This window comes from Pezoporus flaviventris, unplaced genomic scaffold, assembly GCF_033815535.1.
Source record: "Pezoporus flaviventris isolate CSIRO_AGI_PZ_B2104156 unplaced genomic scaffold, CSIRO_AGI_Pfla_v1 ptg000050l, whole genome shotgun sequence".
NCBI lineage: Eukaryota > Metazoa > Chordata > Aves > Psittaciformes > Psittacidae > Pezoporus > Pezoporus flaviventris.
Window position 1 is genome coordinate 7,569,366 of NW_026892598.1, and position 17,752 is coordinate 7,587,117.

The window sequence follows — 17,752 nt, forward strand, 5'->3', positions numbered from 1 at the left end:
TACTTGCACTGATTAGCCAAAAAAAAGCTGAAAGCGGTAAGGGAAAAATGGTCCTGACTGAGGACTGTGTATGAGTAACTCAGTAGTGTAAAAATCTCAGTTCTTGGATGTACTGTGAAGAATGATTATACTGCATGACAAAATCTGTGTTGAAGGTTAGAAATCACTGTAGCTGCTTCTTGATCATTAAAGAACCTGGGGCCATGTCCTGTTCTGTGAGATACTGATGGGCAATAGCTGTTGTTAGAATACTTTTCCCTGTATTAAAAGAACAGTCCTGCATACAGGCCCTGCTACAGCTTTGAGAAGGGGCTTTGGCATGTTCTTTACAAACTCGCTTTCTTTACTTACTCATGATCCTCCCAGGTTTGAATGTAGGTCTTTTTAGTGATGATTACCTTTATTTTGCTTTGAGTAAAATGAAGAAAACATACAAATGTCTACTCTGTAGGACCCGTTCTGCAGAGAAACCTATGGTAGTCATCCAGCAAGTTGTTAGCAGGGACCAAACTGGTACCTCTGAGGCCCTCTAAGGAACCTGAAATATCTGACTTGTCTTTGTAACTTCTTGAAGTTACTGAATTATTGAATTATTAAAACCAAATACATATACTGTGCATAATAAGTAAAATCATTTTAGATACTAACTTTTTTGCAATTGTTTCAAAATAAACAGTCTTTTGATGCTGAAAGAAATGAAATTTCAGCAAAACTGAAACCTGGTGTGAATGTAAGAGCAGTTAATAATTAGAACAGTGACTTAGCTCTGAGTTGTATTGCTGTCAGCTCCCTGATGCTGGGTGCCATAAGCATACTTTTCTCCTGCCCACATATATCAATGATATAGTGTTCTAGTTTTGGCTGGGATAGAATTATAGAATGGACCTTAAATCTCATCTAGTTCCAACCCAACCTTCCACTAGACCATGTTGCCCAAGCCCCATCCAACCTGGCCTTGAACACATCCAGGGATGAGGCATCCACAACTTCTCTGGGCAACCTGTGCCAGTGCCTCACGACCCTCACAGGGAAGATTTCTTTGGTGCAGTGCTGAGTTTTGGTTTCAGTTTGAGAACAGTGATGATAGTTGTTGCTCAGTAGCACTTACCCTGATCAAGGACTTTTCAATCTCATGCTCTTCCAGTGAGGGAGGGCACAAGAAGCCAGCAGGAAGCAGAGACAGGCCGCCTGATCCAAATTAGCCAGAGAGGTATTCCATACCACAGCACATCATGCCCAGTGTATAAATTGGGGGGAGTCACCCGGAAGGGCTCGATCACTGCTTGGGTCAGGCTGAGTATCAGTTGGCAAGTGGTGAGCAATTGTATTGTGCAGCACTGCTGTTTCGTTTTGGGGGTTTGTTTCACCTTGTTTTTTTCCCTTAGTTCTATATTTCTGTCCTTGTTATTTCCCTTAGTATTATTGTACTTTATTTGAATTATTAAACTGTTCTTATCTCAACCAATGGGTTTTACTGTTTTGTTTTTTTCCCTGATTATGCTTTCAATCACACTAAGCAGGGTGTGGTGGTGAGCAAGCGGCTCCATGATACTTAGTTGGCAGGAGCTGGAAATTTCACTTATGTTTTTGAGATGTGAGAGACTGTTGTGGTCTGATTGGATCGCCACTGTTTAGAGGGACTCGCTAAAAGTATTGGCTCCTATGCCATCAGCTGTGTCATATTGTGCTGTTAAGTGAATATGTGAAAGAGCTCTGAAGTATTATAGGGAAATGTCACACTAGGTTTACTTGATTGAGGGCTTTGAATTACAGACTGGAACAGTTTGGCTTTTTTTGTTTCAACTGTTCTTTAATCAGCATTTCCCTGTGTCAAACCAGTTGCCTTGCACATGGGAATGTGTGATCAGTATGTGACTTGGGGAAAGGCAAAATCGTGTGTTGGGAGCAGGGAATGTAGTGTAGTAAGGGGGAACACTTGTGTTTAATCAGGGCTGAGCTATGCCTTTGTAATTTAATTGCTCATACTCTTTAGCTGGGCATCTGTTTATGTTGTGCATTTTCCTTCCCCCATCTTGCAAAGTTCACAGAATCACTGTATAACTGGGATTGGAAGGCATCTGGGGAGATCATCTGGTCTAGTCCTCTGTGGTGGCCAGTCAGTTTTTTAATATCTCTGAAGGTGGAGACTCTGCAAAGTCTCTTCCATTGCTTGACCACCCTCACTGGAATTTCCTAGGTTTCTGTTTATGCTCACTGTTTCTCATCTTGTCAATGGGTATTGTTGAGAAGAGGCTACTTCCATCTGACTTGCTTCCTTCCACCAGGTATTTATATGTTTTGATTAGATGTATGTAATAGTTAACAATTTGTATTTTGCTTTCAGAAATGTCTGACCATTATATTTTAGGTAGTGGAGAGGGCCTGTGTTTGACCTTAAAGTTGTGTCAGGCAAAATCTGTCCACAGGAAGTAAGAATTAAATATCCCCATTATTTAACACCAGTTGTGTGTATACTTTTCCATTACTGAAGAGTGGGAGGATTTCAGCCATTAAGTGGGTCATCTGAATTTAGACACCACAAAGGGTACTCATACCTTACTTTTCAACCATTCTAATGAGGATAAAGGTGCTTATTTGGAGTTTTTGTTACCTCTGCCCTCACAATGGTATCTAGTTAACCCTGCATTACCTGCCTTTCTCTTCTGCCTTTCTCTTCTTCTGCCTTTCTCTTCTCTTCTTTCTCCATTTTCTCTGATCACATGACCGATCATTTCTTTTCAGTTGATTATCAGCAGTTACCTGTCCTTCTGTGTCATATGCCTCCTCAAAGCATGGCCAGCTCCACTTGTCTGAAACAATTCTTTTCTTTCCTAAACAAAAACTTGTACTGAGTATGAGCTGAATAACTGTGTGTGAGAGAATATGGGAAAACTGATGCAGCAATACTGAAAGCCAACATGGAGAACAGCTGATGATAATTCTGAAGTCATGCATAGATATCAGCAGATGTAAATAGAAGGAGGTGTATGAAGAATGTTAGGACATGGGATGTTTGAAATAATGGAAAACTGCTGGCACTGGTAGCATTATGAACTTCACAGCACAAAAACATAGAAGACACTTGGGAAGGAGGTGATTTAGGAATTAATGTAACGTGCTGTGAAAGGCAGAACATAAAACCTGCTAATGGTTAAGCTGAAGACTTTGTATGCCGCCTACTGCCATAAATCAGGCTTTCCAGCACTGGACAACAGGCAGTAAAATCTAGCTACTGAACCTGGGATACCCAGTGCACATTGCAAGTATAGAAGCAACTAGTCTACCTGAGACTTTGACAAAGCTAGTTAATGTTTCTAATACCTATAGTTCTCTGATGTATAGACTGAATAGATACATCTAAAACTGTGTATTTGAGTTATTAGGGGTTTTTGTGTATTTTCAAAATAGCAGTTTTTTTTTTTTTAAAATCATTTCAGCCGTTTAGAAATCTAATGTGTGCCATAATGTTAAATGAAAATATGAACATTTATAAGAACACTTAAATGCCCTTCAGCTAAATTTACAGTGCTATTTGAGCACTTAAAATGCAGACAATACTAAGACTTATTGGGTAAAAGAATGACACTGATTCTTTCTTTATGTGGCATTTTGGTCCAGGTAGAAGTTTGCCACAGAAGAAGGGATTCACATCAAGCAGCAGAATAGTCAGTTGTGTCTGCTTGTTAGGAATGTGTGAGACAATGAGCTGTTTTGGACAAGTGAAAAGTTCTGCACAGAAAGCAGAACAGTTCTAACAGAAGTTGATAGCTAGCTTTGCTGAGTTGCCTAGAAAACACCCATGGAGGTCTGTTCCTATTCGCCTCACCGACATGTAGGAACCTGGTTGGATTGCAAAATGCAATGCCCATGCTTCAGAAGAGCCTGGCCAAGTAGTTTTTTTCCTGAAAAATATGGTGGAATTTGTTCCTCTTTTCCATTTTAGAGTTGTTTCTTGGTCCAGTGAATCTGTGTGCTCTTTGTAAAATTCTGGTTTACATCTGCCACCTGTTCTTACAGTGAGAGTTCTGCTTATCTCAGGACCACATGAGTGTTCTTAGCACCCTTGTTTGTTGACTTACGGCCTTTTAATAAGGCTCTTGGTGCTTCTATTTGAGTCATCCTGGCATATTCCAGTAATATTACTCTATAGTAACATTATATCCCTGCTGTTATATCCCTGCCTTGTAGCCAGCGTTATATTCATGGAGTATTAGAAGGGGAAGCCTTCTTTTCTTACTCTCTCTAGCATCTTCCTCCAAGTCTTGGGGGAGGTGACCTGATCCCCCGAGATAGAAAGTCCCTGTGGTCTGGTGGTCGGTTATGAGCTGGCGAGTTATGGGGTGGGGTATGGGGGAACATATGTGCAAATCATGAGGTTAGCTGATAAGTGAAGTTTTAATAGGGTATGTCTACAGGATCCCACATGGCTGACTTGATACCAGAAGCTCAGGCCAATCCTATCTCTATTTGTCTATCCTAAGGACTAGAAGACCTTTCTGGCAAGCCAAATATCATTGTTTTGAAGCACTTCAGTACAGTATTTTTAAGAGGCCATACCAGAATACAGCCTGCATAAGTGATTAAATAAGCAAAAGTAAGCAAGCCCTGCTTGTACGTAGTAGGTAGTAATTTATAATTATGCAGTGAAATTATTCAATACAAATTGAATAAGCCCCGTGTATAACCAGGCTACTTGTAAAAAAGTGTTTTACAATACATAGTATGTTTCTCAATTCTATGTTTCATGATAATTGCTGTATGGCTGCCCCCGATAGTATTAAACACTTCGAAATATATACTTATTTTGCATCCAGGCAAACACTGACCGTTAAACTGGACAATGAAAGAACTACAGCATGCCTTCTATCTTACAAGTGTCAATAGAATTTCACAACAGATTATTTCCACTAGCTCACTTCTACATTCAAATAGGAGTCTTAATAATTAATTATCCTTGATGAGCATACTGGATTGACATCTGCTTGCAATTCTCATTGTCACGTTGAGCTTAGCATTTTTGTTTGAATCACAATGAAATGTCTGCAAAATACTGCAGTAATATCCCCATTTACTATCAGTAGCTCCTCAAAAGTAACAAAAATATCTAAGATGGCAATACCTAATGCATTACAATATGTATGTATACACTATATCTACAGACTAGGAAAAAAAGAAAACCCTGCATATGAAATGGCATATTTCATTACTTCAGTCTATTCCTACTCTGAACAGTATATACACTCCTGCAGCCTGTGGAGGCAGAGGTTACTGTGTGATATACACACACATATCTGTAGTAAAACAGTATCACTGTATTATATACAGTTAGCTGTACAAAGTTCTACTCAGCACATCACATTTGGGGCTCCAGCAGATTGAGTTTTGGGTTTTTTCAATATGTCACTGATGAATGAAGATTTCTTCTGTCTTAAGCAGCTTCTTCAGCGGAGCAATCAATGCCTGCGTAAGTAAACTTCTCGTATAGGGTAGTGTTCACATAGGTCTGGGAAGGAAATAGAAAGAGTGTGATGCAATGTGTGTTACCTCAAGAATCACAAACTATATTGAAATTATTCATGGCCTAAGTCTTTTCTAGGGATTCATTCTTACCTTCCTTTCTTCTAACATCCTATTCAGTGACACCAGTATCTGAGCAAATGATGGTCTTTCATATGGTTTCTCTTTCCAGCACTGCCTCATTAAGTCATACCTTTAAAAGTCAAACATCAACATTTGATAGTTTAGATACGCAGACAAAAGCTACAAATTCATGTTTATTGGAAGATGATGCACATTCCATTTTTCAAAAGAAAATGGATTCATATATAGCTGGAGTTACATTTTGCACAGCTGGTTGCTGTATGAATAGAATTTTCTTTTTCTCTGGAATAATCAGAAAGCTCTCTTTGAGCTAAAGACTGGACAGACGTAAAGAATAGGATATCTGTCAGGAGCAGAGAGCTTGGGAAAGGGTTCACAGCAAATAATAATGCGTGGTAGTTATAAAAAGACTTATGTAATTATTTCGACTTATCCACCCCTTTAAAAATACTTTTTAGAAAAACGTAGTTTTTGTTTTTCTGGAAAAAAAGTTTGGTTTATTAGGTTCTTGTAGACATTGTGTATTTCCTATAGCAGATCCTGGGTTACCTGGGTTACCTGTTTTGCTGTTTTTTTTGTGGTGAGGCAGTTACTTACACTTCATCATCACAGTTGAGAGGCTTTTCCAGTCTGTACCCTTGAGGCAGTTTTTCATAGAGTTCTGCACATGTCATTCCACAATACGGTGTTCCTCCTAAAGGAGAGTTTAATAATTGTCATGAACACAAGGGGTTTTTAATTAAAAACAGTTTAATTTCTTAGCAGAAATGAAAACAAAAATGACTGACATCCAATCCTAGGAAATATTTTGCAGCTACATTTTTGTTATGTTTTCATTCTGCTTAATCATGGCACAAAATAAAAGTGAATATAAACTTTATCATCATTGGGACTGGCCTAAATTTCTCTACAAGCCTGAGGGCCTGCATCTGATTGTATTTGAACTGGCTTTGCAACACTCTTGATGGTAATAGCAAAGTCTTTCCTTCATTAGCATGGTATTAACAAGATCTGGTATGGACTCATGGAGCTATTACTGTCAAGCTGGTTTTGCCAGCTTTTTGAGATATTTGGTTGCTTAGACTCTTGATTTTCCACAGTGCAGCATGTTAGTTCCTATCCATATCTAGCATAAACCATTTAGTAAGGAAAGCTAGGAAGAAATTAGAAAGCAAGAGTTCACAAGGTACACCTCAGCCTATGCGTCTCTTGGTAGCAGACTATGGGGCACATTCCAGGGCAATACGTAAAGGCTATGTAACAGTAACTTTGAATGGTTTGAGGCTGTTCATCAGTATCATGATAAATAGAGGTGTGTGCAGAAAGGAACTCTGAAGATTAACTTTCAAAAATCTTGTAGAAGATGTTTGCTCCTCCACCACCAAGAAGTTATTAAAATAAAAGTCTTGATTTAAAACTCAGGAAGGCTAAGGAAAAGCCAGCCATCAAATTCAAAACATATTGGAGGCATATATACCATGTGACATGCTGTACTTTACATTTAGATACAACCTAGGTGTTGGAGTGGAAACATGGTTAATATGGTTTTCTCATTTAGAATGTCACCTGAATGGCTAATGTAATAATTGCATATCCATGCACACTGAAGCTAGAGAAAATTTAGCAGAATGAAACAGAAAAAAAAAAAAAATCAGTTGCAAAGCAATTTTTTTTTTTTTTTTTACAGACTGAGTGAGTGGAGCTGGCTTGGCTCAGACCGGATTATTTCTGTAGTATAAAATTCAGATACTTACCTAAACTAACAATTTCCCATAAAAGGACACCATACGACCATCTGCAACAGAGGGATATTATGGAGTGCACCAAGATTTCATATTTTTAAATGGTAGATAATTTTGCGAGTATACAGAGAACACAGAGAAGTGCTATTCATTCTGTTCATTTTTTTATTAAATTTTGTATAACAAATCAGTCAGCAGGAGCAGGATATTTAGCAAAATTAATTCACAGCGAGTCCATCAACCGCAGACCTTTACTAGGCTGTGATCTGTCAGCAAATACTGCTATTACAAAATTGCTTTGCCAAATAGAACTTCCAATTTCCTGATGAAAATATTGAGTTCCTCTGGGTCTCCCAGGGAGAGAGATTTCAAATGAGAAATATAGCTAAAATAGAGGCTTCAATGTAGATACCTCGTGAACAGAGAACTTGTTTAGACACTGATGATGGAATAAAATCCACTTTTTTTTTTTTTTAATGGGTTTTACTTTTGACTCCATTGCTCACTCATGCTGACATAGCTATGGACATTTTTGAGTTAAGCGTGGATGTCATCGTGGCTGTCAACCTTTCCTTGCTATAGAAAAATACTTCTTTATTAAAAGAAGGCCACTAAAAAACATACTTACACATCACTGTTTGTGGTGTAAACACTGTAATTCAAAGATTCAATTGCCATCCATCGCACTGGGAGCCGTCCCTGGAAATTATTTTATGAAAGTTTATTTGTTGGTGGATGGTTGGAATAGCAGTATGGCAGTTTATACCCCAACAATTGTTCTGAGTGTTACCTTCACAACAACTGATGTCATTGTGAGTAAGCTTTGTCAAATAAATAAAGATATTTCTTTGTTTGTTTACTTCCCAAAGGGACAGCTCACACTAAAGCTGATAGAAAATTTATCCCGCACCAAGAGGAAATCGAAATAATTCCTGACTGATGTCTTATGATGCCTCTAACCAGTCTTGCTTCCCTAATCACATGGTATTATTCCTGGTCTGCATGATGCTTGTTACAGATCTTCGTCCTTCAAGTCTTCCAAAGCATTAGCTCTGGGCAGCTGTTCTTTCAGCTCACATATGCCAAAATGCCTCTGTTTACTATGCTGCTAACTTTTGCTTTGTTTAATAGAATTAGACTAATTTTCCTCAGCTGGACAACATCTGGCATAAAAATACTATTTTCATAGCTGTACGGATCCAGCCACATGCACATATTCTCTTCATTTGCGCAAAGTGTATTATATCGGCAGCCTGCAAGAAATCTGGAGAGGGACTTTTTACAAGGTCTTGTAGTGACAGGACAAGTGGGAATGGCTTTAAACTGACAGAGGGGAGACGTAGATTAGTATTAGCAAAAAGTTCTTCCCTGTGAGGATGCTGAGGCACTGGCACAGGTTGCCCAGAGAAGCTGCGGCTGCCCCATCCCTGGCACTATCCAAGGCCAGGCTGGATGGGATTGGGAGCAGCGTGGTATGATGGAAGGTGTTCCTGCCCATGGCAGGGGGTTGGAACTGGATGAGCTTTAAGGTCCCATCCAATCCAAACCATTCTGTGATTCTGTGATTTTTATTAAATTTCATAACTGGCTGCAAAATTGTTGATTTTACTACAAATCATATTCATATAAATAATTTTCAATTGTACTATAAACACGGTATAGAATTGGTTTACAAGTAATGTACATATATTAATAAACACAATATAAATATTTTTACATGCTAATATGTAACATTTAAATAATCAGTTCTGTAGTACATGTAAGTTTGCATTTTTGTTCAATAAAAACAAAAAGCAAGAAACGAGAAAATGAAACATGAGGAAAATGGACTATATCAGTTTCTTTTCATCCTTACCATGGTCTTCTTAACATAAACTTCTTGACCTCTTGATAAGCCAAAGTCAGCTATTTTTGCAATGTAATTTTCTCCAACCAAGATATTTCTTGCTGCTAAATCTCGATGAATAAACTAAAATAATAAAAATAAAAAGCCCAAAACAAAATCACCACAGTATCTATAAACTTTACGTATATTATTTGAGTGCTATTTTGAAAATTGTAAATATCCAGAATAAGAACAATACTGAAACCAAACAGCTTGGTATGTCACTGCTAAGAAAATTTTAAACTTTATCTGAAGATGAAAGCAGTTAGTTACCATGTTGTTTGTAAGTTTTAATGTCTCTTCCTTGATTCCCATGACATAGTATTTGGTAGGGCTAAGTGAACACAACAAAATTAAACTCATCCAATGTGTGCTATAGAAGCTAAAATTAAAACCTTACTTTGATTTCACTGAAAAACATAGTTCCTGGAAAATTAATTGGTAGGCTTTCAGTGGGTAGAGAGCAGAAGACTGACCTGTTTCTGGCTCAAGTAGTCCATCCCTCTAGCAACATCTGCTGCAAAATGCAGAAGTTGCTGAGAGGAAAGTGTAGATGCAGTACTGTTGGCAATAGCAAATGCTGGGTCTGTCTCTAGCACTCTGCTTTTACGAAGGAAGTCCAGTAAGTTTCCATGGGGGGCATATTCAATAGCAAGATAAAGGTATCCTAATGAAACATTGAGATAGTGAGCACATCACAAAATAAAAGGTGATCAGTAATAGTATTTAGACACACCATTTTGAGTGAAAAACAAATAAATGTAAAAGAGGAGGGGGAATATCAAGCAGCATAATTCCTAGGTGCAGAGGAGAATTTAGAGCTATTGATGAGTACAATTTCTGAGAATTAATATGGGCCAAAACCCAAGTTCATCTGGCTTTTTAGCAAATGGTGCAGAAAGACCTGCTTATGAACTGATGTTTCTATGGACTGTATGAGATGTACAATGGTTTTTTTCAAACAATTTGTTTCTGTACATGTATTCAGGAGTATCTTACCTCGATGTTCACATGCTCCTAAAAGATTTATGATGTTAGGATGATGACCAAGTTTACAAAGAACTTCAAGTTCTCCAGCAAAGTCTCTGTGATCATCTTTTGAGGCATACTCTGGAAATCAAATAAACATGCATTTATGTTTTCCATTGAACTGAGTTTATGACCATATTGGTGTTGGTTATGAGGACTCTGGGCTCCCTGGAGCACTACTGCTTCAGCCCTGATAGGGAGAGAAAAAACTGTAAGGTACGTGAATATTTGTTGAAAAAAATAGTATTTGTCAATCAAAGATAAAAAAGAGAGAAACTAATTTCTTGTAGCAGCCATTTGCAGAGAAATAAAGCATCTTTATTCCCACCTATTTCTACCTATTTCTGTTTTATAATCTACCATGTAACTTCCCTTATTACTTAAGAATGTAAGATGTCGTAGCAGATCATGTGAAAAATCTTTCATATATGTGCTGTTGATTATTTCTGTCTGCATGCAGACCCTGGCTCTTTTTAAAATTATCATCATGCTTAAGGATGTCTCCCAATTTGCCTAGATAATGATCTAGCAAATTGCAAGAATATATGTACATTCTTGCAGTACTCTGTGTATTGTAGTTTTCTCTGCAATGTGGCAGTCATGTCCAATGAGTACAAAGAAGATGAGTGATCCTCATAATATGTGTATACATGTATAGATGCATAGACACAGTAGTCTCTGAATGGCTAAGGTAAAGCAAGATGAGCACATGCAGTGCCCTGAGGCTAGCTCTGCACTCCTCTCTCTCTTACATGCATCTTTTAATGGCTTCCCCTCTGCAAGTCAACACATACATGAAGTTCATTCTGACTTATGAATTGAAAAATACATAATAGTTAATGATATCAACATTTAAAGAGAAATATAAACCAACATGACTGTGCAGAAATACAGTCTTTGCCAGGGCACAGGTGCTGGGCTAGTAACAGCTGATAGAGTTTCACTAGCAAATTTGAATATTTATTTTACCTTTAGAAGAGGATTACTAAGCATTTCTTTTGACATTTGAGAAACATTTGGAACAAACAACCAAGTAAAGCCTTTAGTCTCAGAGTCTTGATCTTTACTACCTTTCATCCTTTTAATCGCAGCGTCCATGCGTAAGCCATCCTTCTTAATGCGTGCTTTCAGAACTTGCCCGAAGTTGCCTTCACCAATCACATCTTGAAATTTTATGTCATTCCACTCAAGAACTGGATAAATAGTGGGATCTGGGCTGTTCTTGGCTTTCCTGCTCAGGGTGAGAGTACCTGAGTTAAACTGTACAGCTGGCTCCTCCCTCTGTAACAGAGTTAAGTAAATGACATTAACTGTAATTTACACTTTGCTGAACAATGCTCTGATTACACTCCCCAAATACAGGTGTCCTCACTCATGTACACACACACAGAGCCTAATCCATCTCTTGCTTACACCAGAGTAAGTACAGTAGACAATTACATCCGCTTTAGACACTAACTGCATCAAGTGCTTCTGCCCAGATCCACAAAATTAGTCAGGTTCCTAATTTATACATAAGTACCTTAGTAGACCTAGGCCTGAACAGTTTTATCATCTTGAAGATGAAGGTGATGGGTCATTTGGTAAAACTGATCTCTAAAGCAGTTTTGAGTCTCAGGCTTGAGATTTATCTTGCACTAAGCTTGGATAAAACCTGCTCTGATCAGGCTCAATAGAAGTCTGAGGAAAGAGGCAAGGTGTCCTAGGTTCAGCAGTAGCAGTCATTTTTCTCCCCCTTAGTAGCTGGTGCAGTGCTGTGGTTTTGACTTTGGACCTGGGAACAGTGCTGATTAACACCGATGTTTTTAGTTGTTGCTAAGTAATGTTTAGTCTGACCAAGGACTTTCTGAGTCTCATGCTCTGCCAGGGAGGAGGGGAAGCCGGGAGGAAGCAGAGACAGGACACCTGACCCAAAGTGACCAAAGAGGTATTCCATACCATGGCACACCATGCCCAGTATACAAACTGGGGGCAGTTACCTGGAAGGGTGAGATCACTGCTCGGTTGGGCTCAGTATTAGTCAGCGGGTGGTGAGCGGTTGTATTCTCTTCCCTTGTTATTTCCTTTATCATTATTATTATTGGTGGTAGCAGTAGTGATTTGTGTTATACCTTAGTTACAAAACTGTTCTCATCTCAACCCATGGGAGTTTCATTCTTTTGATTCTCCTCCCCATCCCTCTGGGAGCAGGGGGAGGAAGAAGGTGATGGGGGGGGAAGTGAGTGAGCAGCTGCTTGGTTCTGAGTTACCGGCTGGGCTTAAACCGTGACACAAGGGAACAAAAGAGAGAGGAAATGATCTTCCTCTGTGCTTGAAGGGACACCTCTACTTCAGTTGCACATTCCCATGCAATACTTCTGTGGGACAAGTTTTTGGAAAGGAGCAGGAGCTATTCTGTGTGGGCTGGGACAGATGATCTTTTTGGATGAGCCCCTCTGTCCCCTGTTTATGAAACAACCTGTGCAGATATATACAGAGGAGCCCTTTCGGCCAGCTTTATTCTGCCTCAAAATTTCCCCTCTGAAGTAAGAGAACAGTACCAGAAGGCAAAGTGATAGACTACAGCAGGATGCAAATACATATATATGTGTATGTGTATATGTGTGTATACGGAGAAATGTCTATGTAGTGTTACAACCTTTGGCAATCTCCTTACAGCCACAACTATGACGTTGCCGTTGACTGATCCCTGGTATGCTGTCCCAGAGTTGGAAAGCCATGACAGAGCAGTCACTGATGCTCAACAGCAATGTTAAGAAATACTGTCATTTTCAAAATCAGGCACAACTCACAGAGGGAGAAAAGGCTCCTCCATTCTGTCTATTTGGTACTTGTCATGCACAGGTGTGACAAAGTAGAAAAGGCAGAAGGTTAAATGGTTTCAAGTCAGGTTTTCTACCTCATAGCTTATAGCTGTGATTGCCTTAAATCCAGGGTCGCTAGCAGAGAAGCTTTACAATAACAATAGTAGTTACACATATGAAGAGAAGACAGAATTTGAGGAAGCTAAGAAAAGGGAATTAGAAAAAAACAGGAAAAGGTGGGCCAAAATTAATAACCACTGACATAGGAAAGCCAAAAACTCACCACCACGTTTTGGAAAGCTTGAGCCATTCGGCGCTGGAAGTTGGCTCGCTTTAACTGCAGCATGATGAGAAAGGCCAGGAGAATTGTTACACAGGTCATCCCTGCAGAGCCAAGGATGGCAATAAGCAGCATTTTTCCTCCTTTTGATTCGTAGGAAGCTATCAAGAAAGCACATAATTATTTCCAGCTAATTCTGAAAAAGCCATGAACAATATGTAGCTAAATACTCCCGTCTGCTAAACTATATAAAGACATAGATGTATATCCCTTTGTTTTCCAGAAATATCATAGACATTAGATGCTCTGATTTTCAGACGCACAAGCATCTGTAGGTCCCGCTAAATTCAGGCAGAGAAGACCTGAGGTCACATTCAGTGATACAATAGTCCTATTACATGCAGCTCTAGTTTATGAGCTGATGGGAACTTTCTAGTAGATACAGACAAATGTTACATGTTGTCACTTCAAAAGTGCCATGCAGTGAACTGAAAATCAGATTTTGGTGATGCTGTGTTGCATGTCAAAATTAAGAGCAAAAGAAAACTAATACCCAAAAAAATATATTATGACTTTGCCTTGTTAATTAGTTTATACCACTGGCCCTGGTTTGTGCAAATCCAGCAAGCTGGAGCAACCAACCTTTAGTTTCTGGAAGAGTCTTCAGCTCAAACGATGTGTTTGGGTTGCTCAAGCCAATGTTGTTCTGAGCATTAATCTGAACCTGGTACACAGTGTCTGGCTCAAGACCCTTGAGGTGGTATTGAGTAATGCTGGTGTTCTTTATGATAATATCAATGTGGTTGTACTCAGCCTTGCCATAGATTTTGTAGCTGATGATGATGGAGGAGATGGAATGACCCTCAGCAGTTGTCCAAGAGATGACAGAAGATGTATCTGTGGTGTTGGAAAACCTGATGTTGTATGGTGCAGGAGGGATTCCTGAGAACAAAAACAAACACACACAAAGTTTTGGAGTGTACATCCACCTTTTTCTCCTTCCTGCAGTGAGCCAAACACTTTCATTGGTGCTTTTGCTGTGCTAAACAGAAGCAGAATTTTGTTGATGAGTTATGGTAACTGAATGCGACAGTTTTATGAACTCCATGTGCTGTCACCCATACTGCAGTACACCATACTTCCAGCAGAGGTTGTAGTGGCCTTAAGTATAATCCCGCCCTTGGATTGTCCAGAAGAGACAAATTCTCTGAGCTGTACGCAGGGACAACATAATAGCTTTAAGATTAATGCAGAAAGGGTTAACTTTCTTCTATACTGAGTTATCGTTCCCATGTGATTCCCAGGTCCCATACTTTCATTGCTTTATGGAGCAATTCCCTGTCAGGATAAAAGCTGTTAGAAAGAAGGGAAATCAATACCAACATTTCCACGAATTTCATCAGAAAACCACCCACAGGGGTGAGTGCTAGACTTGTGAACACACTCATGGCTACTAAGCTAAGTACCTGCTCCCGGAAAACAGTATCCTTATGCTTTTCTTAGTGCAATTGGGTGTCAAAGCTCATGTAACCAACATGGTGTCCCATGATGGCCGTTGATACTTCTGCTGATACATGCAGGAACTCAGTGAGGGCCTCCTCTCATGATCTGCAAGGAGGAAGAAGCCCATCTTTCTAATGTGTGGTATAGGCAGTGGCACACATCAGCCATGCAGATGGACATCTGTTTAGATGGTACTTCATTCAGATAGAACATTTATTGTGGCACTAAGAAAGAACACTACTTGCACTCAGGGAATTCAGGTGTGGGCACTGGTCTTCAGTGTAGCACACAGCTACTCTTTGCTTACAGGGGTTTTACCTTGCATTGTAACTTCTTTTCTTTGATTAACTGCTGACTATTTTTATTTTGAATTGCAAGGTCTGAAAGGTTTTTTTGAGTAATGAAAGAGCTTGGAGTAATGAACTCTGGGGTCTCATCATTACGAGGAGGAAAAAAATGCTGCATATATCAGAAGCGTGAATTGCACTGAAATAAAGATGTGGATTCCCAATCATCAATTTGCTTTTCTCACTTTTTAAAAACTCGTTATTAGTTCCTGATAATTTCCAGCGTAAGAATTTCTTTGGACACTGATCTGTCTTCAGTGTACTGTACTGGTAATACCAACTGGTAATAACAACCTCAAAGGATCATCAGGAGCTTGGTTACCAGGACATTGGATTACACTTAATGTAGTCATCGAGTGACAATCAGTCTGATTGCTGCAGGAAAGAGGAGGAATTAAACAGAAGGATGTGAATCAGCTACTTACTGTCACTGAAAGTCCATGCATACAGATAGTTGCTCCATTCTCCTTGGGACCTGGTGTTCACCCTTACCCTGCACATGTATTGCTGTCGAGGCTCAAGATCTTTAATGATCAGGGTGGACATATTTCCTGGCACTTGAGTAATAACACTGCTCTCGTCACCATTGTCATTCACACTCTTCCTTTCCACTTCAACACGAATGTCATCCTCTGTCCTCAGAGTTAAAGGATGCCATGACAAATTCAGTGATGTCATACTTTTTGGAAAGAGAGTGAGACCTTCTGGTGGAGGAAGACCTTGGAAAAGCCACAGTGAGACAGGGAACAACATTTCATATCTGGTGTGCAAGCTAAAATAAGGGTACCAGTTATTCCCAAACACTAGCCCTATCTTGGAGTGACAAAGGGTAATTCTCCCCCCCACCCTACCCAATTTGGCAGAAATTACATCTAAAAGGTGCTGATTGTCCCAAAGTATCCTATCAACAGCTATTCTGTCAACAAAAAGGTCTCTTCACTGAGCTGGTGTTGCAGATGCACTTTTTAGATGTGAGAAGCCAGCTCTTTCGCTCTCTTGTTAGACAGTTTCTGTTACAATACTATTTTATTTTATATGTCTCTATTCAGTTTGGGTTGTATCCTCAGTGAACTAAAAGCTTTTCTTTTTGTTCAGGCATTTTTAAAGTAAACTGATCTAATAGTAAGAGGAAGGACTGATCCAGTATTAGTAGAAAGGACTGGCATGCAAAAGAAGGGATTTATACCTCCAACTCTGCTGCATAGCCAGCCAAAATATGTAAATTTTCCCTTCCCAGACCTCCCACCTCTAAATCAGGGAGAGTAATAGCTGTGCCTTTTTCTGTTTTTTTTCGCCTCTGGGTTTTTTTGGCTTTTGGGCTGGTTGCGGTTGGTTTCATTTGGCTTGTTCGATTTTTTTTTTTTTTTTTTTTTTGGGGGGGGGATCGGGTTGTTGTTGGTTTCATTTTGGTTTTGGGTTTTTTTTCTTTGCCTGAGATTGTTTTGAAAGACTTGTGAAAGACGGTGTGCTCAGCTCGCTCCCTGAAATGCCTGTACACCAATGCGTGCAGCATGGGAAATAAGCAGGAGGAGTTGGAAACCTGTGTTAAGTCAGGAGATTATGATCTGGTGGCAATTACAGAGACGTGGTGGGACAGCTCACATGACTGGAATATAGTCATGGAGGGCTATGTCCTTTTCAGGAAAGACAGGCCAGCCAGGCGGGGTGGTGGGGTTGCTCTTTATGTGCGGGAGGAACTACAGTGCACCAAGTTCTGTCCAGGGACAGATGATGAGCGAGTTGAGAGTCTGTGGGTGAGAATTAAGGGGCAGGCTGGCAGGGGGGATACTGTTGTAGGTGTCTGTTACAGACCACCGGATCAGGGTGAGGAAGTTGACGAGGCCTTCTACAGGCAGCTGAGAGCGGCCTCACAGTCACAGGCCGTGGTCGTCGTGGGGGATTTTAACTTCCCTGATGTTTGCTGGAAGGACCACTCGGCAACCCAGCCACAGTCCAGGAGGTTCCTCCAGTGTATGGATGATAACTTCCTCCTGCAAATGGTGGATGAGCCGACCAGGAGAGGGGCGCTGCTGGATCTCATCCTCACTAACAAGGAGGATCTGGTCGAAGCAGTAAGGGTTGAGGGCTGCCTTGGTTGCAGCGACCACGAGATGGTGGAGTTCAGGATCTTGTGTGGCAGGACTAGTAGAATACCAAGTAGAATTGCAACCCTGGACTTTAGCAGGGCAAACTTTGGCCTTTTCAAGCAATTGCTAGGGGAAATCCCATGGGCAGGGCTGCTTGAAGGTAAAGGGGCCCAAGATAGTTGGTTGACATTCAAGGACTGCTTTTTCCGTGCTCAAGAACGGAGCATCCCGACACGTAGGAAGTCAAGGAAGAGGGCCAAGAGACCTGCATGGCTAAATAGGGAATTGCTGGGTATGCTCAAGTGGAAGAGGAGAGTTTACAGGTCATGGAAGGAGGGGCTGGCCACTTGGGAGGAATATAAGGCTGCTGCTAGAGGATGTAGGAAGGCAGCTAGGAGGACTAAGGCATCCTTAGAATTAAACCTGGCAAGAAGGGTCAAGGACAGCAAAAAGAGCTTTTTTAAATACATGGCA

The 17,752-nt window shown here is 40.1% G+C and overlaps 1 protein-coding gene across 3 annotated transcripts in view; it reads right to left on the reverse strand.

Annotated features, from left to right (window-relative positions):
• Positions 1–4,376: 4,376 nt before the first annotated feature.
• The window catches only part of TEK (TEK receptor tyrosine kinase), a 40,558-nt gene continuing 27,182 nt past the window's right edge, over positions 4,377–17,752 (reverse strand). For all 3 annotated transcript variants that reach the window (XM_061468783.1, XM_061468782.1, XM_061468784.1), the window contains 12 exons: positions 15,617–15,910; positions 13,984–14,283; positions 13,345–13,502; positions 11,328–11,538; positions 10,228–10,338; positions 9,705–9,895; positions 9,199–9,312; positions 7,972–8,042; positions 7,356–7,396; positions 6,199–6,295; positions 5,611–5,710; positions 4,377–5,503 (listed from right to left, as the gene is read on the reverse strand). In XM_061468783.1, coding sequence (XP_061324767.1) covers positions 5,429–5,503; positions 5,611–5,710; positions 6,199–6,295; positions 7,356–7,396; positions 7,972–8,042; positions 9,199–9,312; positions 9,705–9,895; positions 10,228–10,338; positions 11,328–11,538; positions 13,345–13,502; positions 13,984–14,283; positions 15,617–15,910 — 1,763 coding nt within the window. In that variant the 3' untranslated portion in view covers positions 4,377–5,428. The remainder of the gene's footprint in view (positions 5,504–5,610; positions 5,711–6,198; positions 6,296–7,355; positions 7,397–7,971; positions 8,043–9,198; positions 9,313–9,704; positions 9,896–10,227; positions 10,339–11,327; positions 11,539–13,344; positions 13,503–13,983; positions 14,284–15,616; positions 15,911–17,752) is intronic.